At 32.0% G+C, this 22896-nt stretch overlaps 4 protein-coding genes, 1 long non-coding RNA gene and 2 other non-coding genes across 9 annotated transcripts; 5 read left to right on the top strand and 2 right to left on the bottom strand.

Moving 5' to 3' along the window:
* The first annotated feature begins 1151 nt into the window (after nucleotides 1-1151).
* Nucleotides 1152-5019, top strand: LOC127263727 (UBP1-associated proteins 1C). The gene is made up of 6 exons (XM_051292916.1): nucleotides 1152-1345; nucleotides 1445-1519; nucleotides 1990-2120; nucleotides 2489-2942; nucleotides 3215-3328; nucleotides 3448-5019. Exons 1-6 carry the CDS (start codon nucleotides 1259-1261, stop codon nucleotides 3508-3510), a joined length of 924 nt encoding a protein of 307 aa, XP_051148873.1. The 5' UTR covers nucleotides 1152-1258; the 3' UTR covers nucleotides 3511-5019.
* LOC127263728 (60S ribosomal protein L18a-like protein) lies at nucleotides 4419-7325 on the bottom strand. 2 transcript variants are annotated; one of them, XM_051292917.1, is made up of 5 exons: nucleotides 7155-7325; nucleotides 6099-6170; nucleotides 4918-5035; nucleotides 4717-4834; nucleotides 4419-4601 (listed from the first exon to the last, which is right to left on the bottom strand). In XM_051292917.1, exons 2-5 carry the CDS (start codon nucleotides 6127-6129, stop codon nucleotides 4548-4550), a joined length of 321 nt encoding a protein of 106 aa, XP_051148874.1. In that variant the 5' UTR covers nucleotides 6130-6170; nucleotides 7155-7325; the 3' UTR covers nucleotides 4419-4547. The 2 variants fall into 2 exon arrangements, with proteins under 2 accessions (XP_051148874.1, XP_051148875.1); XM_051292918.1 differs by lacking the exon at nucleotides 7155-7325 and adding an exon at nucleotides 6777-6870.
* Nucleotides 7326-9044: 1719 nt separating this feature from the next.
* Nucleotides 9045-9147, bottom strand: LOC127264247 (U6 spliceosomal RNA). Its single transcript, XR_007841645.1, has one exon. It is a non-coding gene; the product is annotated as a U6 spliceosomal RNA (small nuclear RNA).
* A 1456-nt stretch (nucleotides 9148-10603) lies between these two features.
* LOC127264088 (pre-mRNA cleavage factor Im 25 kDa subunit 1-like) lies at nucleotides 10604-13551 on the top strand. The gene is made up of 7 exons (XM_051293465.1): nucleotides 10604-11251; nucleotides 11347-11392; nucleotides 12337-12430; nucleotides 12534-12607; nucleotides 12680-12766; nucleotides 12853-12963; nucleotides 13139-13551. Exons 1-7 carry the CDS (start codon nucleotides 11088-11090, stop codon nucleotides 13208-13210), a joined length of 648 nt encoding a protein of 215 aa, XP_051149422.1. The 5' UTR covers nucleotides 10604-11087; the 3' UTR covers nucleotides 13211-13551.
* An 878-nt stretch (nucleotides 13552-14429) lies between these two features.
* Nucleotides 14430-15994, top strand: LOC127263414 (uncharacterized). Its single transcript, XR_007841475.1, has 2 exons — nucleotides 14430-14614; nucleotides 15493-15994. It is a non-coding gene; the product is annotated as an uncharacterized LOC127263414 (long non-coding RNA).
* Nucleotides 14524-14626, top strand: LOC127264246 (U6 spliceosomal RNA). The gene has a single exon (XR_007841644.1). It is a non-coding gene; the product is annotated as a U6 spliceosomal RNA (small nuclear RNA).
* A 1042-nt stretch (nucleotides 15995-17036) lies between the features above and the next one.
* LOC127263879 (mitogen-activated protein kinase kinase 2) lies at nucleotides 17037-22428 on the top strand. 2 transcript variants are annotated; one of them, XM_051293161.1, is made up of 11 exons: nucleotides 17037-17166; nucleotides 17242-17294; nucleotides 17405-17639; nucleotides 17731-17815; nucleotides 18438-18572; nucleotides 19033-19257; nucleotides 19333-19515; nucleotides 20053-20273; nucleotides 20615-20660; nucleotides 20743-20837; nucleotides 21996-22428. In XM_051293161.1, exons 3-10 carry the CDS (start codon nucleotides 17563-17565, stop codon nucleotides 20830-20832), a joined length of 1062 nt encoding a protein of 353 aa, XP_051149118.1. In that variant the 5' UTR covers nucleotides 17037-17166; nucleotides 17242-17294; nucleotides 17405-17562; the 3' UTR covers nucleotides 20833-20837; nucleotides 21996-22428. The 2 variants fall into 2 exon arrangements, with proteins under 2 accessions (XP_051149118.1, XP_051149117.1); XM_051293160.1 differs by lacking the exons at nucleotides 17037-17166; nucleotides 17242-17294 and having other exon boundaries at nucleotides 17342-17639.
* Nucleotides 22429-22896: the final 468 nt, after the last annotated feature.

Below are 22896 nucleotides of genomic sequence, written 5' to 3'. Positions count from 1 at the left end.
GAGGAGATATATAGAAATAAAAAAGTTTTGAGTTGATCTACATGTAAGATGTTAGAAGTTTAATTAAATTAATTTATATTTTTTTTTAAGTATGTTTAAGATTAATAAACTTGCCAAAAAAAAATAAATAATTTTTTAATAGAACGTAAAAAAAAAAAAAAGAGATTTCATATTAAATTAATAAATAATAATATTTTATTAATTAATAAAATATATAAAAAAATTTGAATTTTTTATTTTTACGTGGATAAAGTAATGATAATTATAATGTAATTAAAACTTAGATGTTTTAATATTAATGTATTGATTATTTTTTTAAATTAAAAAAAAAATATTTTAAAATAAAACAAACAAACGTGATAAAATGATATAGAGAAAGTAATAAACACACTAAGCAAAAGGACGACATAAAAAATTATGTTTATCTCATGCACTTTCTATTCAAATGTATTTAGTATAGAGTGTAGGGTGCTGATTGAAAATTTTTCAACCCATTTGCTTTAACGAACCATAAAAATATTATATATATATATATATAGCATATGAAAATGAAAATATAATTGATAATACATATTATATAAAACATTTGTATATATTATCAATTATGTTATATATATATATATATTTATTATATTTGTAACTACCGCCTTAGTATATGCATTTTGTAGCATACTATAAGCTTCTCCATTACTAATATAAACATTCTATAGTTTTCTTTTCTTTTGTATATATATATATATATATATATAGAAACATGAGTCTGTTTACTCGTGTAATTTTATCTCTGATTTTAGTATTTTATTTTATTTTTATCTTAAAAAATATCAAATTAAACATTAATTTTTTTATTTATTTTATTACAGTAAAATTTAATTTTAACGATCAAAATATTACGTCAATACGTATATCACATGAAAACAATTGTTTCAATTCAAAATTTTATTATTCAAAATCACAATGAATTTTATAGGTTTTTTTTTATAATTATTTTAATTCTTTCTCCCATAAGTGTTCTTGAATGTTTGTTTTGTTAATCTTTTTTTATCATCTCGATTCGTTTAACTTATTTGGGCTTTATGATACTGCCAATGGGCCTACATTATTAATCAATTAAATCCCCTTCCTTCGTTTCTCAAATTCCACATAAACCCTAAAAAGCGGAATAATAAACGGAATAAAGAAAGTGAAAGCGAAGGAGCAAGTGAGAAACCCCCATATTCGGTGAGTTCTCTGGAGAGCTTTCACAGGTGGAGAAGAGATGGTTTGGTTTCAATGCGAGGATTGTGGCGACAACCTCAAGAAACCAAAGCTTCCGAACCATTTCAGAATGTGCTCGGCCTCGAAGGTGCACATTTCTTCACCTCTTGGTTTAGGATTGCGAATATGCATTCGGGGGATCGCGGCTTGTGTGTGACTCGGTTTTGTTAATTTATTTGCTTTTCAGTTATCGTGCATCGACTGTGGAGAAGTTTTTGGGCAGAAGACCGTTGAAGGCCATACTCAGTGCATTACTGAAGCGGTATTTCGTTTTTCCTTTCAGTACGAATTCGGATTTAATATCTGGATATGATTTGAATTTATTAGTTTACGTTGTCTTCGAGATTTGTTCTTGTTGAATTTAGGGTTCGATGAAATGAATTTTGTGGTTCTGTTTCGATTTACTGTTGTTCGTATTGAAGAGGAAGGACATAATTTATCATCAATGTGTTCTTGTAGTCTTGTTCATTTCTTGAATTCGATTTGGAATATGATAGCTAATATCTTTAAGGAATTGATATGGTTTTTGGAAAATGTTGGCTACTTCATGTTTGGGATTTACTCTAGTTCATATTGAAGAGGAAGGATAGAATAATCATCAATTTGTTCTTATCAGTTTTGTGAATTTGATTGTTATCTTTGAGAATTTGGTATGATACTCGAAAATGTTATCCAATTTCAAGAATTCGACACTATATATCTGCAAGATTTTTTTATGTTTGAATTTTTTAGGAAAAATATGGCCCAAAAGGTCAAGCAAAAGCTTCGAATGGAATGAATGCGAAATCCAAAAACGATTCGAAGCAGAAGCCAGAGTTTGACATTAATGTTGGATTATCTGAACGGCCACCGTGGTTCTGTAGGTATGTACAGTCCACATGTCCGATTTGTTTGTTTCTTGTCTTGTTCTTTCGGTCAATTTTGGAAAAATAAGATTAAATATGTATAGATAGGTTATCGAATGTTGTATTTTTCTTCATGATCTGAGAAGGCTATTTAACTTGAAAAATGAAAAAAAAAAAAAAAAAAAAAAAACCTAACTCTTGGGATACAATTGGTATTATGGGGTCGCCATGTCTATTCGCTAGTATGCTAGCATTATAACAGTCTTTTATCGGAAATGTCGATATAGCTGCATTTGTGGGTTTTAGGTGATTTTAGTTTTAGAAGCTTTTCTGATTAACAAATGCCTCCTAAATGAATCGAAACTAATGTTTGGATATTTCTGCAGTTTATGCAACACAAAAGCCACAAGTAAACAAACATTACTCCTTCATGCCGATGGGAAGAAACACAGAGCAAAAGCGAGAGCATTTCATGCGGTAAATCAGAAGCCAAATGATACTGCAGAAGCCAACACTTGCGACGGAAACAAATCAAACAATACAGAAAATGTTCCGGAACCTAAAGAGCAGGAATCGTCTAAAGCTGCTACTGCCGATAATGGCTCAGGAGGGGAAACCAAAGCTAAAGAACCAAACAACAAAAGAAAGCATGACACAGTAAGCGATACTAAATCAGAATTGGGAAATGGAGAACCTGTCGGAAGTAATGGGGCTCAAATCCATGTTACAAAAGGCCCGAAGAAGGCCAAACACAATGCCGAACTGGATTCCACTCCTAACAAGGATTCAGGCAAGAAAAACATAAAATGGAAGAAACTTATCTCTTCGGCTTTGAAATCTGTAAGTATTTACTGTCCTTTTGGCAGTACTCGCTCTTTGAGTTTCTTGACTTCTGACAATATTTGTTTATATCTATATAGTAATTTATTTGAAGCTAATAACTACATCGACGTTGTCAATGAAGTCTTTCGAGGCAGTATAGTTACTGGAATAGGTTCTTGATAGTCACCATTAATGGATGTATTAGCTTTAGGGAATAACCTGTGATGGTATCTAGGCGTAAATGCTGGCTTTCGAATTGTTGATAACATTCTCATTCGCGCGTATGGCAGAATGCTGATGGCGTTTTGAAATTCAAGGAGCTTAGAAAACTTGTTATGGAATCTCTCAAGGAGGATGGTCACACACAAGAGAAGAATGTAGTGTCTGAGATGCTTCATGAGAAGGTTTGTTATTCATTGGATTTTGTTCGACTTTGAAACAATTTCTATGCCGAGTGAATTCCTGGATCTGCTTTATGGCTGTTTATGATGGGGTTTGGCTATTTTTCTCTAATCTATTGCAGATAAATTCAAGCTCCAGATTTGTTGTCGATGGGAAATATGTTAGATTGGCCACCAAAGGTTAATGTTCGTGTTGAATTTTGCAGCTTCAACTGAACATGGTAACCTCGTCGGTGTGGTAAATTTTGTTGTAGTATTCTTTATGTTTCGAGCTTAAAGTGGTTGAAAGATTTACTAGCTAAATGAGCAGTAACAGCAATTTTGTGGCGAGCAATTTAGTTTTAATCATCTTGTTGTCTTCTCTAAGACTCTGTTATACTACCTTAAGGATTTTGATTACATGTTTGCTTATTACAAATATTGATTACAATCAGACCTCTGTTGTCGAAGCTTAGAGTGTATGGTTATGATTGTGTATTAGAAGATTCGGCCAGCATCTAGTGTAGAGTAATGGGAGAGTAATGGGTGAGTTCGGAACAAGTTCCACAACCACACATGGTTCGGATAGGGTTTTAATCAAACACGTAACTCACCCACCCAGGTCTAAATTCTTAAAATCCATAACCCGTGTTAGGGACTAGTTACGATGTTGATTGGGGTCAATTCATAAGATATTGACCGACAACATATGTTTTCAAATAACTCTACATGTATAGACATATATTTGTGTATTTTCTTTCATCATATCGTATATTGTCATTTAGCACAGTAACTATCGTTTTCCGGTTGTAATTTTTCAAACTTTACCTAATTGCCATCTCTAGTGTAGGCATAGTAATACACATAGACACGAAAATGAAGCATAAATATACACATAAAAGGATTAAATTGCAATGTAGCCTGTAGTAAGTGTACAAAAAAAACCCAATGTTTTTTATTTTATTTATTTTCAAATAACACACAACAGATAGTCTGGCTGATCACATTATTTTTTTTGAATTTTCTTTTGGGTCTGCCAGTAGCCTCTAAAAGAGCAAATGGAACACCATTCTTGTTCCATATGCATTAAGGAACCCTCAAATTCTCAATACCATTTTCTCTAAGAGTAATTTTTTTTTTCTTTTTTTTCTTTTTTAATCAACATGTGTGTAAGATTGTACCTCTATATTGATGCTTGGGAACATTCTGGACATGGATGGAATAACCGAGGCCGCCGCATAAGCTAGAAAAGTCGAATTAGAATGATGATCAACAATATAACAGAGAATGCCATAGCCTGCGAAGCAAAGAATAAGGCCGGTCAAAAAATGTCTCATAATTAAGGTGTCTCATAATTAAGGAGCCGAAGATGATCCTAGCACAAGATTAACATCAAACAAGAAAATACTAACGGCGATTGCAGATGCAGCAAGCCCGGCTCGTTCCCTTGGATCTTTACGATAGTGATTTCCAAAGTACAAGATTGTAGCGTAGTACCACATAGGCGGGCACAAGAAGCCTGTGAGGAAACTGAGGAAAGGAAGGGATGCTATGGTTATGTTTGTATCGGTGAAAATGTAAGAAAAAAATGGGGAAATTTTGTGTACACTTACGAGAACCATCCGTGTCCACAGCCAAAGCACGGAAGAGGTTTGTCGTATAACCCCAATTCTTCATCTTTAATAAGAGTATACCTGCCTTTATCTTTGTCCACACCTTCGGGTGCTTGTCCTATGTCAAAAAAACATAATATGCTTAGTACTTGATCTTAGGAAGGGATATAGTAAAGAATTTTATGTGAAAAAATGGCGAACCACCTTTCTTTATCTATCACATTAGACAAATGTGTTACTTTGGTATGTAGTCCCTCTTCTAATGTATAATAGATCACACAAGAATAAATAAAGTTCGATTAAACTAATGGTAAATAACTCTTCTTAATACTATATTTAGTCATATGGGTTACTCCACTATATAATCATTCCGATGATGTAATATATATTACTAAAAAAAACTATATATGCATACTCACACATCTCATATAATATACTATATTCTTTCTCAAAAAATTAATAATTCGATACAAAATATTAAATAAACACATCAAATGTAAAATCATCCTTTTGCACTTTTTATCAAGTAATTTTTCAGACAAATGTCTTATCACAAGAACTAGTAAATGATGCTTCATAAATTTTTTGGTTTCGGAAAATAATTGTAAAAAGGGAAAAGAAAAAAAAAAAAAAAAACCCCAAAGCAGGAAACAGGCAGCCTTCAAACAAGAGCTAATATCAACTAGCATCATATCAATAACTTGTCTTGAAACTAAACCAAGTATTACAGAAATTGGAGAATTTCCCAGCTGAAGATTCCCAATAACCAGATAGATGCTAAGATCATTTCTCTGTTGTGAATGATGTGTGAGAAAAACTGGTGAATGATAATCGCAATTATCGAGCAACACCAATTTTCATACACATCCATAAAAAATTAAGAGTCAATTGTTGATGGAATGAAACAAATTTGAGTAACAGGACAATCCTAAAGTATCAACAAGACAGAAGGGCTTTCTAAGATTATTTATCTCTAAACAAGATGATGCAGAATCTACACGAGCCACTCAATTGATTTATTTATTCATTTGATATATATGATTTTTTATCACATCCAAGAGGTAAAACACAGCAGACCGAAATAAAAATATCATCAATCAGTTAAGCACCGCAAAGATACATTAAAGTGTAACATTAACTTATTAAATTAAGCAACAAAAGTTGGATCAAAAGTTCGTTACTCTTATCTATTGGCACTGTTCGGGAGGTCATTTTATGGCATTACGCTCCCTTCCACGATCACCTTTGGATACCTGTTTGACAATATTAACAGATTCTATCGTCAGGTTTTATCAAGAAAGTTGCTCTGCAAATGAACTCTTGAACGAACTCATTGCATAGGCGATATGAACAATTCAAACAGAGTTTGATTGAGAAATATAAGAAATATGAACTTTCCATCTTCAACATTGAAAACTAGCATTCATATTTATTCAATTGAGTAAAACTGAAGACATCTGTTCGAAATAGGGATGGTAAATCAAATATCACATGATTGCTATCACGTCGCCTTGAATCTTCATCAACTGAAAATTTGTAATCTTATTTCAAAACTAATGCAATAAAATAGCCGATCAGTGATGTAGTCACACCCGTGTTTTACCAATAGTTATGACTTATGAAAAACCTAAAACATAGGCTAATTTTCGAATTCATTTCTGTAATCATTTATGCTAAAATACAACTTATCCAAGTGTTCATTCTACTGAGTAATTCAAGATTCCTAACTCCTAAATCTGGTGCCAAAATACAGCTGATCCATGTTCTCATACTGTACTCAATAATTCAAGACGTCTAACTCCTAAAATCTAGCTTATAAAAAACTTTAAAATGCACAAAATTCAACCAGAACCTCTTACAGGATAACTTTATTGTTTGGCGAGGTTTGGGGATCTTGCAGCTCGAAGAATAGGAACTATCGACGAATTAAACGTAGGTTCTACCAAATTTTTAGGTTGGGTAGAAAATTCAACTCACTTGTCTCCATTTTCTAAAAAATACAATCCAAATCAAACTTGTTAAATCCCTAATTTTGGGTATCTTCGTCAATCCACAATCTAGAACAAAACAAGATTCCAGTCAAAACTCATACAACGCACGAAATTGGACGCCGTTCCCCAGCGAAATAGGCAGAAATCACGACGAGCAAACGCCAAATTAGTTCGAATAGAAACGAATACAAATCAAAACTTAAAAAGAACAAAAAATCGCAAAAAATAAGTAAATTAAAGCTATACTTGGCTCGAATCTGTAATGGATTTGCCTCCGAAAAGTCTCGAGGTGTGCCGAACAATGCTTGAAAGTGAAGGTCACAACCTATAATCGATCATCAAATGAGAATTTGGCGCATTTAAGAGAGAACTTAATTTACAATTGAAGCAAAGGCTGCTTTCAAGTTTCAACCATTATTCATATATACATATACATATATACGTATACGTATAAATGCGTGTATGTATCGTATTTGTACCCAACGGCGCAGGCGGCCGTCTCTTTTGTCGTTTTCTGACACATTTATATATGTATTTTTTAAGTAGATAATACATATACATTTTAAAATTTAAAATATAAAATATTTTTGTATGACTATTACTAAAACAATAATAATATTTGGATAATAAAATAAAATGTAGGAATAGTATTTTCTCATTTATATTTATAAGCAGATTATATGAATATATTGTAAAACTTATTTAAATATAATCGATTATGATTTAGATTTAAAGTAATATTCTATGGAAAAAAAGGCCAGAAAGTTTGATTACAATTGGACTTTGTGACTTAAGAAATAAAAGTCGCCGTTAAACACTTGTCACGTGCCGGGGGTAAGCCGTGCCACAATATATCCTCTATTGTTGTCGAGGAAAATGCAAGAACAAGTAGTGTTTCAAACCATAGGCAACAATATCTCATTATCGACCACAATGTCTATGTTTTAGGTAATAAAATAAAAAGGACTGCCGTTGTGAAGAGTTCCCACGCCATGAACAGTCAAATTTAATGAAATACCAATCGATGCATCTTATTTAGAATAGGCAATTGAGTTTCTTCTCATATCAGCTTCGCCATCTGCGACAGGTTAAATGTTTAAAGTATATTTAAACTAAGTATTACTAAGCCAAATTGAGACTATCCAATCCTCTACAATTTCAAAATTTTCGACACTATAAACTATAATTTTCCAAAAGGAAAAAAAAATCATAATTTTATCTGAACATCAAATTAAATACATTACTTATTCACAAAATTTTCAAAATTTTTGTATAATGAAAGATAATGATCAATCACCCTTTCGATCCCAAGCATCCCATCATGAGACCTGCGTAGATAGAATATTTCTCGGCATTCAATTAAGTTAAGACATTTTAAAGATCGAAAAAAACACACACAAAAAAAATAAAGACTCGACACATTACGAATGCAACTATTAACAGATATTTATTCTTCTATGATCGCCTTCGAAATTTCACATTATGAATTACCCAACATTTTACCATGAAAAATGATTAGGCAGACAACTATACCAGAAAGAACACAACACAATATTTTGCCTCAAAATTCGTCAGCATAAAAGCAAAGATATTGTGTAAACTAATTACTCCATATTGCCAGATGAACAAATTTTGTGTGAAGGCAAAGGCAGTTTCAAATTTCAATCACAAAAAAATGCATAAGATAAGAACCATTCCAATCCAGCAGTCACAAACTTGGATGCTTTCAATTCAATTCAATGAACAATATATATATATATGTGGAAAAAAAATTGCAGATCACGTCCAAAATGCCAGAAGCTCCATCCTATTCCAGAAAATTATTAGAAGTTGAAATCGAATTTGAAAGATAGTGAAGTTGAAATAATAAATACAAACAAAAGTAATGCTAGAATGAATCGAAGAATACTCCAATCCATGAATGAATGATTATCAAACTCAGTTAGCAGACAAATTGGAAAAGAAAAAACCAGAAACCCTAAGTAGTTCTACATGATTCTCAAAGCTATCGCTCCCTAACTTTATACAGATCGAAACAAAAAAATTACAGAAACGAATAAACCCTAACACGATCAAAAGCAACACCTCTTACGAACGAACCTTAGGTTTAAAAAAAAAAAAAAAAAAAAGACAGAAAAAAATTTGGACCATTTCTCGATTTATGCGTGTCATCCTTGCGCAGGGGCCATGCTAATCTTCTCTGTATCGTTCCAATTTTATCGGATGTCCCCGAAGGGACGAACTCCATTGTTGCTGCGCGATAGATAAAGAAGCGAAGCCGTGTTGTGAGGAGCAATGTGGGAGTTGAGATTAGACTTAAATTTATTGAGATTATATTATTATTGGGCCTTTTAACTTTCACCATTTTGGGCTTATTTACGGTTTCTTTGTAGTCCCAAAAAAAAAATTAATTAGTTGCTCTGCCCTTATTTATGCTCTATTAACCCATATTTGAATTTTTTTAAATACTATAAATATATTTGTATTATTCATTTTTTTTAGGAGCGAATTTTGTATTATTCATTAAAGTTTTTATCTTCAAATATACGAATTTATTCTATTTATTTTTGTATAATATTCAATTAAAAATTTATTTTCATGTTTACTAATAAAAATATAGTATTATTTTATTTTAAATATTTTTTTTTTAAAAAAATTATCCAAATAAAATTATAATTTTTCAAAAGTATTTTTAAAATTATCTATATTTAATAATAAAAAATCCAACAAACATTAATCAAAATAAAGTATTATTACATACAATACAATAGTTTATTGTTTTGGACACTAAAATTAAAGAATATTGATAGTAATTGATAAAATGCATAGGTAGAAAAACTTGTTTATTTATAGGAATATATTAGGGTGTGTTTGTTTGGAGGAGGTTTTGAATTTTGAGTTGGGATTTAAATAATAAAAATTTTGAATTTGAATAGTTGTATGATGTGATATAAATAGATGTTGATGTGATTTTTGAATGTAAAATTAATTTCTAATATAATATAAAAAATAAAAAATAAGTGTTTGATTTGATGTTCGGGGGGAGAAATCGGATGAATCCAATCCCCAAACGTAGAAAGAAGTAATGATATTTATAAAAATTATGGTATTAATGTTACAATGATATAATTATTTATATAAAAAAATTATTATTTTGTATTAATAAATAAAATTATTGTATTGAGACATAAAAGTATTTATATATTTCTTTGTCCCATATAATTTATCCTTTTTTCTTTGATTATACACTTTAATCATATTTTAAATTTTAAATTTTATATTTTTTTTAATTTTAATTAAATTATTTAGTTATCTCAATTTTAATCTATAATTATTTTTATTAATATATTTTTTAATTACTTAATTATTATATTTTACCTATTATCGATAATAATCCCATATTTTATGGGAGTAACGGATTATTATTTTAATAAAAGTATACTTATACCTTAAATTAAATATTAGTATTTGATTTATCAGACGGTCTTTATTAATTCAGCTTCCACTATACCCAGATTGTCGTTTCCATATATTCTCCTACCAAAAGCAACCTTAAAAAAAAAAAAAAAAAAAAGCAACCTTAAATAAACCACCTAGTCACTAAGTGATGAGTCATTAACCGTAATTAATATCATAATAATGATCCCAATGAAGACAGCTAAACATTATCCCCAATTCCACCAAACCCTAATTTTCAATTTTCAATTTCCAGTTTCTGGAGCATCAAACCTTATCTTATCTCACCTTCCGACTCCGACGCCTTAATTTGATTTGAAATTGATATTATTATCTTTTTCCCCCAATGGATTGATTCCCAACAGGATTAAACGAACTTCAACCGACCACTGTCGTAATCCATCGCGATCAAAACCCTAATTACCACAAACACCCTCCACAACGCTCCATTAATCCGCAAATTCGAGCTCAACAAGTTTGCATTCTTCGCCGAAAGCAAAGGGATCGAAGCGGATTTGCCCATTTGTACCGCTGCTTAAGATCAGCGTGGAAGAATCTGCTGGCCCTACCCCCTGTTTTCGCTTTATTTAATTATTCGATGAGTTTTCAATCCGACGCTGCCATGTCGGGGCTTCCACTCATCTCTGGAAGGAATTGACGCGTTTCTTTCCCACTTTAAAAGCCCCCCTCAGCTCGCTGTTTTGTTCCTTCTCCTTTTCCCCAATGGACGATCAAACCCTAATTTTGGAAAATGGGGATTCACAACAGAGCAGTAATTCGGATTCGCTCGATGTTTATCCTCTCAGCTGTTACTACTTCGGCTCCAAGGAATCAGTACCGGTTAAGGAAGAGACCGTCGTCGATCGTGTTGCGAGAATGAGAGCTAAGTAAGTATCGATCGAACTTTTTCTCAATTACATGTATTTTTTTCCCCTTTTTTTGGTAATATTGGGTTCTTGTTTCATCTTGGAAATTCTCTCAGTTATGATGCTCATGGAATGAGGAACTCAGTTGCTGCAGTGATTGTGGTCGGAATTTTCATACCTTCTTCCTCGATTCATATATATATATATATATTTGTATAATCATGTGGATTTTGTTAGTAGTTTTTTTGGTTGAAGAAGTGTGTGATCATCTGATTTTCATTTTCTTGATAGGACAAAATTGGTGATTTGTGATGTTTGCTGCTCAATAGCTTTTTATACTAAACCCCTTTGTCACTTATTTGGTTATTGATATACAGAAGATGTGGAAATTATTGTTTGTTTGTCAATTTCTTTCTCTTGTAATTAGTTATGTGATGGTTTCTTGTCTGATCGATCTATACTTTTAGTAGACCGAAGGACCAAATCGATCTAATTTAAGATGACAATAGTTTTTGAAAATAGTGGCGATGGATTGGTTATGTGTAAATTTTTACTTTTGGTATACATAAGATCAAATCAATCTATTTTAAGATGGCAATAGTTCTTGAAATAGTTGCGATGAACGAGGCCAGTTGGTTATGTGTAAACTTTTACTTTTGATAGAGATAAGAATCAAATTGATCTAATTCAAGATGGCAATGGCAATAGTTTTTGAAATAGTGGCGTTTCTGTGTAAAATTTGGCGTCGTGCTGAATTTTAGATGCAAACGTAGCGTCTCAAACGGGCGGAGAATCCTTCGTAGTTCCGTGGACTTTTGTATCTCAAGATCCCTTTCGAAAGCTGATTTTGGTGTGTTTGTTTGAGGGTTTGGATTTTGAGTTGGGATTTGAATAGTAAAAAATTTGAATTGAAATAGTTGTATAATGTGATATAAATAGTCGTTGATGTAATATTTTGAATGTAAATTTAATTTTTACTATAATATAATAAATGAAAATTAGGCATTTGATTTGATATTTTTTAAGAAGAGAAATTTGATAAACAGTAGAAATCCGGGAAAATCTTCACGTGTGTCTGCCCGGGACGTAAAACTTCATTTTTACAGGTCGAGTTATTCAAACACCCGCACCTCTTGCTGCTGCAGCTGCGGAATACGATATATAAACTTCCCGGCGGACGCTTACGACCCGGTGAATCAGGTGAGTCGAATACGGAAAGCGACGGAATCGAGACTTTAGTTGTGCGGAAAAGCCAGGAAATGTTCATATACTAAATATTACTACGTTTTGTATCTCCCTGCAGATGTCGACGGCTTAAAACGAAAGCTCTCGAGCAAGTTATCCGCCGGTGAAGGTACCCGAGGACCCGACTGGGAGGTATGCGTATTTCCGTCGACACGTCAGATTTATTCCGTTCGTCGATGTACTGATTTTTGAGCCAACTTGTAGGTCGGAGAATGTCTCGGAATCTGGTGGAGGCCCGACTTCGAGTCGTTACTCTGCCCGCATTTGCCTCCGAACATTAAGAAGCCTAAAGTGATTCTCCTCTTCTCTTACCACTCTGTCTTGACTTTTGACTAATCATTTACTTTATGAGTCGCCTTGTCTTGTGTTCTTACCAGGAGTGTACTAAGCTCTTCCTCGTCAAGCTCCCGGAAAGTCGGAGGTTCGTGGTGCCGAAGAACTTGAGACTTCTGGCTGTCCCGTTGTGCCAACTTCACAACAACGAAGAGGTACATACGTCGTCGTCTTTTTTTTAGCGATTATCGATTAAATATAAGACTATTTATATATTTATTTAAAGGATTACGTAATAGACCGTACGAGTAGAAGCTTGTTTTGTGTTCTTACTCTTATGTAATTTTATTTTATACGATTTGATGTTTTTTTTTTTTACTCTTATTGCAGACTTATGGTTCGATAATATCTGGAGTTCCTCAGTTGCTGTCTAAGTTCTCCTTCAACTTTATAGAACCCTAACCCCAACCCCAACCCCAACCCCAACCTTCCTCTGCTCGTTCTATGTATGTATATGTATCTATATATATATATATATATAAAAGGTGGTTGGAAAGTTGAAAAACATACAAGTAGTTTGAAAGTATAGGAAAGGGCAAATTGTTTTTGTTGTGAAAAATATATATACAGAGAGAGAGAGAGAGAGAGAGAGAGAGAGAGATGTATGCTATGGTGATGATGGGGTTTCTTGTAAGTGTGTGTTTGTTTGGGGTTTGGATTTTGAGTTGAGATTTGAATAGTAAAAATTTTGAATTTGAATAGTTATATGATGTGATATAAATAGGTGATGATGTGATGTTTTGAATGTAAAATTGATTTTTATTATAATATAAAAAATGAAAAATGAGTGTTTGATTTGATGTTTTTGGGGGGAAAATTTTGGATGAATAGTAAAATTTTGTTAAAAACCTACAAACGAACACACCCTAAATGTCTCTTTCGAATTCTAATGGACTTTTGTATTTTACTTTCTCTCGTTATATAGGCTATTTTCTCTTTTACACATTTTTTATTACTTCCTATGTCCGGCAAATATATGCTCCGAAAAATTTTAATAAAAGTGAGTAATAATTGTTTTTTTTTTTAATAAAAAAATATAAAAATACAATGATTTTTTACTTAAAAAAATAAAAATACTTTTTTTTTATGACAATCTACAAGGAAAAGTGAACATGAATTTGAATATGAGATGAGGTATTATTATTTTTTTTATAAAATATCATATTTAAGTATTTCTTTATTTATTTATTTATTTGCTGATAGTTGACATATTTTGATAAATGTGGATGGTACATCAGCAAGGGACTCGTATCATTTTGATCTGAAAATCAAATTTCTACTATATATTTCTAAAATATTACAAGTTAGGTCGTATGTTCAAAATTTTGATATCACAATCCTTAGTCTTGAGATTCAATACCTATGTTAATTTAATTTGAATGAAGTGGTTTTTTTTTAAAAAAAAACTTTAAGATAAAATATATTTTTATTAGCAAATATGGAAATTTTTTAATTGAAAATGATACAAAAATGAAAGAACAAATTTATATACTTGAAGATAAAAATTTTAAAGGATGGTTCAAAAGTAAAAATATATTTATATATATATATATTATACATGTATGTGAAAATATTTAAATATGAGTTAGTAGACCATAAATAAGGAATAGTGAAAGTTGAAAGGCCCAATAATCTCAATAAAGTTAATAACTCCCACATTGCTCCTCACAACATAGCTTTGCTTCTTTATCTATGGCTGAACAACAATGGAGCTCGTCCCTTCGGGGACATCCGATAAAATTGGAACGATACAGAGAAGATTAGCATGGCCCCTGCGCAAGGATGACACGCATAAATCGAGAAATGGTCCAAATTTTTTTTTTATGTAGTTTCCATTTGGGTTTTTTCTTTTTTTTTTCCTTTAAAACCTAGGGTTCGTTCGTAAGAGGTGGGTTTATTCGTTTCTGTAATTTTTTTGTTTGGATCTCTATAAAGTTAGGGATCGATAGCTTTGAGACGCACACAGAACTACTTAGGGTTTCTGGTTTTTCATTTCCAATTTGTCAACTAACTGAGAGTTTGATAATCATTCATTCATGGATTGGAGTATTCTTCGATTCAGTCAAGCACTGCTTTTGTTTGTAATTATTATTTAGCCTCACTGTTTTTCAAATTCGATTTCAGTTTCTAATAGAACTTTTGGCATTTTCGACGTGGTCTGCAATTTTCTTTCCATATATTGTTTATTGAATTGAATTGAAAGCACCCAATTTTGTGATTGAAATGGTTCTTATCTTATGCATTTTTGTGTGATTGAAACTACCTTTGCCTTTACACAGTATTTGTTCATTTTGCAATATGGAGTAATTAGTTTACACAATATAGTTGCTTTTATGCTTAAGAATTTTCGAGTCTTTAACATTATCTTTGTGTGTGTGTGTGTGTTTCGATCTTTAAAATGTCTGAACTTAAGAGAATGCTGAGAAACATTCTATCTACAGAAGGTCTCATCATGGGATGCTTGGGATCGAAAAGGGTGACTGATCATTATCTTTAGTTAATGCTAATAAATTAAGTATTTGATTTCATGTTTTACGATATGAAATTAGAATGTTATTGTTATTATTATTGTTGTAAAAGTTACCGTCGAATAGTGCCAAAACTTTTGAAAGTGTAGAAGATATTCTTGCTTTGGTTTAAAGATGCTTTGTTTAATTATATTTCATATATTTGACTCGTTGCAGATGGCGAAATCGAGATGAGAAAGAGAATCAATTGCCTATTCCAAACAAATGCATCCATTGGTATTTGCTGAAATTCGACACTTTTCCATGGGGCGGGAACTCATCGCGACCGTAGTCCTTTTCATGACATTACCAGAAACAGAGACATCGTTGGGTATGGTCTGAAACACTACTTGTTCTTACATTCCCCTCGGCAACAGGGGATGTGCCATGGCATGGCTTACTCTGGGAATGTGATAAGTGTTTAATGGCGACTATACTCTTAGTCGCAAAGTTCAATTGTAGTCGAACTTTCTAGGTTTTAGCATCAAAGACCATAGGTTTGTCCATCTAGGTTTTTTATACATCACACTGAATATAGATAGGAAATAGGAAATACATGTAATATTAAGTACTCCCTCCGTCTCACTTCTCATGTCCACTTTTCCATTTTCATTCGTCCACTTATTTTGTCATTGGGAAAAAATTATATACTCTAATCTTATTTTAAAAAATTTAATTATAGATTTTTTATTTTAATTATACTAATAAGTTATCTTAATTTTAATCTATAATTATTTTTATTATATGATCATTATTTTTACTAATATATTTTTAATTATTTACTAATTATACTCCTCATAAATTTCTGTATTTACAGTAAATCGGATAAAACATTCGGGACGGAGGGAGTATATTTTACAAATGCAACATATGGACAAATAATATATGACAATAATTCATACAATATACACTACTATTGAAGTATTGATTTTAACAATATATTCATCAACCATATTTTGAAATATGACCTGAAGTGGAGATGGATTTATGATGGTGAGGTTATGAAGTCAAATTGTAGATAAAAAGTTTTGAATGATTAATAACTTATAAAAATTTTAAAAATTATATATATATATATAATTGAACATTCAATGTATTATTTTATATGGAAAAAAATATTAAATATAGAATGTGTTCACCTAATAATTTTTTGGTACTACAATATGAAATAAATACTATAAAAAGTACTATAATATATACAAATATTGTGTTGAATTTAGCTTAAGATAGAAATTTGGAATTAAGAGGACATGACACAGTTAAATTGACATAGATTTATAGAACATATATTTTAATTATGAATAAATATTAGATGATGTTATTTCATTTTACTCTGTTCATACATCTATCTACGTTACAAATGCCTTTACAATTTACAATATATTACATAAATATCATTATCTTTATCACATAATACTAATGATTATTTTAGTTATTTCTATTTTATTTCTACTACATTTCAATATAATACTAAAAAAAATAAACAGATATGGAGTATAAAAATTACATTTATGAAAAAATGTAAAATAAATACATTTTGAATATTTTTTTTTTTAAAGAAAAAGGATGAATAATACAAAAAGTTTTAAAAATGACATATCTAATCATAGCCATAGATATTTATTTATTATTTTTATATTTATATAAAGTGATAAAAAGAAAAAAAAAAATAAAGATTTGTCTATCCGGAAAATGACGGAGCATCATCTACAAATCGCAATTAACGAAAAGAAATCAGGGGACACGTGTAGAGCGGTTATTGGTATTCGGTTCGAGGAATATAAGAGAGAGACGGTAAAAATTGAAAAGGCAAAGAAGCAAATGGAGAGAGGACAACAATGGCGGGCGCAGGTAAAATAAGAATAGAACTCCACTTAACTAGTAGTATCAGCAGTAATAACGCCACACTACCTCACCCTTTTACAGCAAAGCAAGCAGCAAATGTGGGGAAAAGGCTGGCAGAACAGAAGGCGACAAAAGTAAACGGGGCCAGTAGCACTGAAAAGTCTTGGTCACTCTCTTTACTTTCCCCAGTCGATACAAACCATTATTTAATCGCGTTGCTTTCTCTCTGGTTTAACTTAATCAGTTGGCTGACGGACGGAGTTCGTGTGTGGTGGGATTTACCTAACGTTGATTGATTCGCGGGCGAATTACTTGCGTCTATCAAGGAGGTTAGATTCGCGTAGAATGGTGGGTAAGGGGAGGAGAATCTGAGCGAGGGAGAGGCTAAGAAAGCAAGGGGAAATGAAGAAAGGGGCTTTAGCGCCTGTATTGAAGCTCAATCTTCCGCCTTCTGATGAAGCTTCGCTCTCCAATTTCCTGTACTGACTAATTCGAGTGTTTTTGGATATGCAGGTTTTGATTGTAATGTCTTCTAGCTGTGAATTAGGGTTTCTTCGATTTTTTATGCAGGACTGAGTCGGGAACGTTTAAGGATGGGGATCTGTTGGTTAACAAAGACGGCGTTCGCATTCTTTCCGAGAGTGAAGCAGAAGTTGTATGATTTCGAACAGTTTATTTTGCTTTGCTCTTAGGCTGTTCTTGTGCCATTAGCTGCATTTTGTCGAAATTCATATTCTGATTATTGATTGTGTTTTGCTGTTCTGTCATGAATTTTTGAATAGAGATTGATTGAGTTCTTTTGCTTTGATTTTTTGTTGATTTGGAAAATGGATCTCATCTCACTGTGTAATGCCTAAATGTGGGGAAGATTCTATTCCGCTGCCCTTTTGTAGAGTTTAGAAGCGAAACTATTTTTGAAGAGTGATGAGTTCTTCTGCTTTGATTTTTTTTTTTTTTTTTTTTCTGATTTGGAAAATGGATCTCACTGTTTAATGCCTAAATTTGGGGGAAGATTCGATTCCGGACCCTTTTGTAGAGTTTAGAATCTAACTACTTTGAAGAGTGATTGAGTTCTTTTGCTCTGCTTTTTTGCTGATTTGGAAAATGGATCTCACTGTCTAATGCTTAAATGTGAGTAAGATTCGATTTTGCTGCCGTGTTGTAGATTTTAGAATCTAAACTACTTTGAAGAGTGATTAGGACTTTGTAAGAATAATTATGCTGAATTTGGGTTGTGGTTTATTTAGTTCTTATTATTGATTAAAATGTGTTTGCAGCCAGCATTAATACAGCCATTGGACAACCAATTGAGCTTAGCCGACTTTGATGCAATTAAAGTAATTGGCAAGGGAAATGGGGGGATTGTGCGCTTGGTCCAGCATAAATGGACTGGGCAATTTTTCGCTCTAAAGGTATTGAAAGGCCTTTGCATTTGCCTCTGGTTTGCCTGTTAAATGACCTAATATCTTTCGAGATTGTAAGTAACACCTTCTTTGCTGATAATAAAATGTGTTGTATATTTAGTTTTTGGATTTTAAGGAAAATTATAGATCTTAAAGCATTTGTTATTAATCTAAGCGGACAACTTTATACCGATGTCTTAGAGGGAGAGGTGAAGTAGTATATCTAATGCAATCACATGAATATGTCAGCATTTTCCTTTATTTAAACAGAGTAAATATTCCTAACTGACAAAACGAAGACGAAGAATTCTAAAGTTGAACATTTCTCCGGGCTCCAATGATGATTTCTTAACTAGATCTTCGCGTGCTGAATGAGGACTTTGATGCCTGACCAGAAATGTGATCATCTTTCTCTTAGCATTCATTTCTCCTTATTAAATTTATGGATTCATCTTGTGTCTTATTTTAGGTTATTCAAATGAACATCGAAGAGTCTGCTCGCAAGAATATTGCACAAGAACTTAAGATTAATCAGTCATCTCAATGCCCCTATGTTGTTGTTTGCTACCAATCTTTCTACGATAATGGCGCAATCTCGATAATCTTGGAGTATATGGATGGGGGATCTCTTGCAGATTTCCTGAAGAAAGTTAATATGATTCCGGAGTCATTTCTGGCTGCTATTTGTAAACAGGTGGTATTTGTGTCTTTGTTTTCAGAGTTTTATCAATATTTGCCACGCAGAACTGATATTTAAACCTATATATAGGTACTTAAAGGGTTGTGGTATCTGCACCACGAGAAGCATATTATACACAGGGACTTGAAACCATCGAATTTGCTGATAAACCATAGAGGTGAAGTCAAGATCACCGACTTTGGTGTCAGCGCCATACTTCCCAGCACTTCGGGTCAAGCTAACACCTTTGTCGGCACATACAACTACATGTCTGTGAGTATCCTGGGTATTGCTATGTTGACATCTTCCACATAAACGTTGTATTTTTATATCAATTTTTGTTATAGAAGTTATTTAACACTGCAGAATAATCATGCCCTTTATGCTGCTTCAACAAAATACTATGCATTGTCAAATTTAGTCCCGTTAGAACATTTTTTTTTTCTTTCTACAATTTCGATTCTTTTTCCTTTAAATTTGATGCTTAACTATAGGAATTTGAGTGCCATGTCCATCAAAATTTAAATGGAATTTACTAAAGCGGCGATGCTGTGGAGGGGAGCTTTCATGAAATTATTGAAGGCAGTTTGATTGTATTTCTGCCAAATGTTTAGGGACAAAAGTTTTATGGGATTAAGGTTTCCATAAATTTAACCTCAAATTTGCATGCCTTCAAATATTACGATTCATGAGATTCTAGCCTGTTAGAAAATGGCATCTAGTTTTCTAATTAACACTTAAGTCGACGGCAGTCACGATACAATTGTGAATATGCATTAGACTAACAAAGCTATATTTTTCTGTGATTAGCCTGAGAGGATAAGTGGAAGCAACTATGGTTACAAAAGTGACATCTGGAGCCTTGGCTTGGTATTCCTTGAGTGCGCAATGGGACAATTTCCGTATTCCTCTCCCCAACCTGGAGGATGGGCCAATGTCTATGAGCTGATGGTTTCCATAGTTGACCACCCTGCACCTCATGCACCTTCCGACCAATTTTCGCCGGAGTTTTGTTCATTTATATCTTCCTGGTAGTGCATTTAAGTTCCAACTAACAACTTATCTATAACTTGGAATGTTTAGGCTTTTTATTATAATTTTCTGCGGTAGAATGATATAAAGATGGAGATTAAATATACAGTGCAAGTGAGGAAATTAATGGAAATATATTTCATATTATGAAGATATTGAAATATTTAGATTTCTGAAAAGCTGTTAAGGCTTGTGCGCTCTCGTGATGGTTTATTTTCTGAACTATCAATTTCAGTTTAGGCAACTTCACCTGGCATTGTTACTGCAATGTATGATATTTTCATCGACAACTTGTTCTATCACATCACCTAACTGATATTCTCGATACATGCTTTTTCAGTCTTCAAAAGGATCCCAAAGACAGACTGTCAGCTAATGAACTCATGGTACTTCCTTGCACTTGTTTTTTACTTGATTTCAGCCTGCAGAATTCTCGATTATTAATCCACGCACTATCATGAAATACAGGCACATCCGTTCATCACTAAGTATGATAATCAAGACGTTGATCTTGCGTTGTACTTCACTGGTGCTGGACCTTCACTAGCTGCATTCTAAACAAGGTACGTAATATGCATAGCCTGAAACCATATTGCTTCGATCTTGTGCATAGAACTTGTGGCATTGCTGTTTATTATTTGTGGTTGCTTAATTCTGGAACCCCCTAAGATGGTCTATTCATCATTATTGTTCATAGTTTTGAAGTTACAATAGCATCTATACTAACATTTAAGAGATCTCCCTGTATTGCAAATTTATTGCTGCCAAATTTCGCAATGAGGAAGATATTATTATAAATAAATTTATATGGAATTTTCATTTCAGCTATTCTTTATACCTGTCATGGAAATGATTCTGTATATAAAGATTATACATAATCCAGCAGACACTCGTTTTTGGTCAGCCAAAAGTATAAAAATGTAGTTCTAAATTTGCATAATGAAACCTCATCCAGCTTACAATAGAAAAACTACGGGTTTGTTTAGTTATGTTTTGGAAGTGTATTGGATTTTACAATAGTAAAAATTTGAATAGAAAATAGTTATTGGATGCTATGTTTTGACTTTTGAATAGAGAAGAATTAATTTTCTTGCGATTCTTTTAGGATTTTTTTTTTTTTTTTTATAAATATATAAATAGTGTAAAAACAAAGTGTGTTTATTTAGCGCTTTTAGTTTTAGGTGTTTTTGTTATGAGGTATATAGAATTGTGATAGGAATGATATTTTGTGTGTTTTTGTTGACTTTTTTATTTTTATGTGTATGTATATACTCTCTTGGTCTCAATGAAATATATTCTTTTATTTTTGGATTAAGAAATAATAATATTTTATTGGCAGTGGAAATGTGTAAAATGATTTCGATATTTTTGTCCTTATAAGTACAAAATAAAAATGAATATTTTTGTAAAAGTCAAAGATATTTTTGTATTTGTATATGATTTACTTTTACTATAATATGAAATGAATAGTATATATTTTAGGTACAAAAAAGTATATTATTTTAATTCTTTCGTAATATTTTTTGGGAATCATAAAGAAATAAAACACTAATAAGTGAACACATTTAACGTTTCTAAAGAGTGTGTGTACCGCGTAAGTCATATCAACAGAAATAATTAGCTAAGGGTTTGGTGTAAATCTTGTTAAACCTCATTACAGAGAAAATAAGAAATTGCATTTCATCGAATGGTCCTGACTGCATTTCTTCCTGTTTTTGCAGGTGGCGGGTGTATTCCACGACGTATACTTCACTACCACTGTTTTAATCTTTGATGTTGTCGAGAGGAGACGGCACAGCAAATCTCAGGTTCTTTCCGAGCACTTGATAACATTAGAAGCCTATTGTTGTGCATCGATTAGAAGGCATTGCTATAGTTACAGTAGCATAGAATTAATGAATTGAAGGCTGCCAATTTAATATTGATTTGCGACGAATAATACATACATATATCTATATCCATATCCATATCCATATCGATATCTAATATATCTATATTATCTTCACTGTCTATGAGATGGTTTGTGCAGTGTGTCATGTTTGAGTTGCATTATTGTTAGTTGAGTTTTTGTAAAATTTTTAAGGGATGGTTTGTAATTTTGTATCAAGGTTTGGACTCTCTTCTCTTAAATGTGCAATAAGCTCTTCTCTCTTCTTTATTATTTTATTTATTATTGTTATTTTAAAATGTTGGGTGGTTTAAGTGCTGAACGAACACACATTAGTTGTGGTGTCGAGATCCATATATAAATATTAGTTATTTATAAAGCTAGTCAAAATTATAAGTTTAATTGATATCAAAGACCAATCATATACAATTTTTGAGATCAATATTTCAAAATGAAAATTCTACAATTATCATATATAAAGCCAATCTACCTTGTATTGCTCAATTAAATAAAAAGTATATTTAAAGAAATAGAATTAAACATTTACTTAAAAGTAATATTGTCAAAAGAAAATATATATATATATTTAATTATTCCCGTTTATTTACTATACCACTACGTACTATTATTAAAGTTATTATTATTATTATTATTTGTTTTTATTCTTTTTTATTATTCTTAATCATTTTTATCATAGAATATTCATTTTACCGGAGGGAGGGAACTGTCGATAT

The sequence above is a fragment of the Andrographis paniculata genome, unplaced genomic scaffold, assembly GCF_009805555.1.
Source record: "Andrographis paniculata isolate CXL003 unplaced genomic scaffold, ASM980555v1 Contig69END, whole genome shotgun sequence".
Classification (NCBI taxonomy): Eukaryota; Viridiplantae; Streptophyta; class Magnoliopsida; order Lamiales; family Acanthaceae; genus Andrographis; species Andrographis paniculata.
The sequence above is the reverse complement of the archived record's forward strand: the minus strand, read 5'-3'. Positions and strand labels throughout refer to the sequence as shown.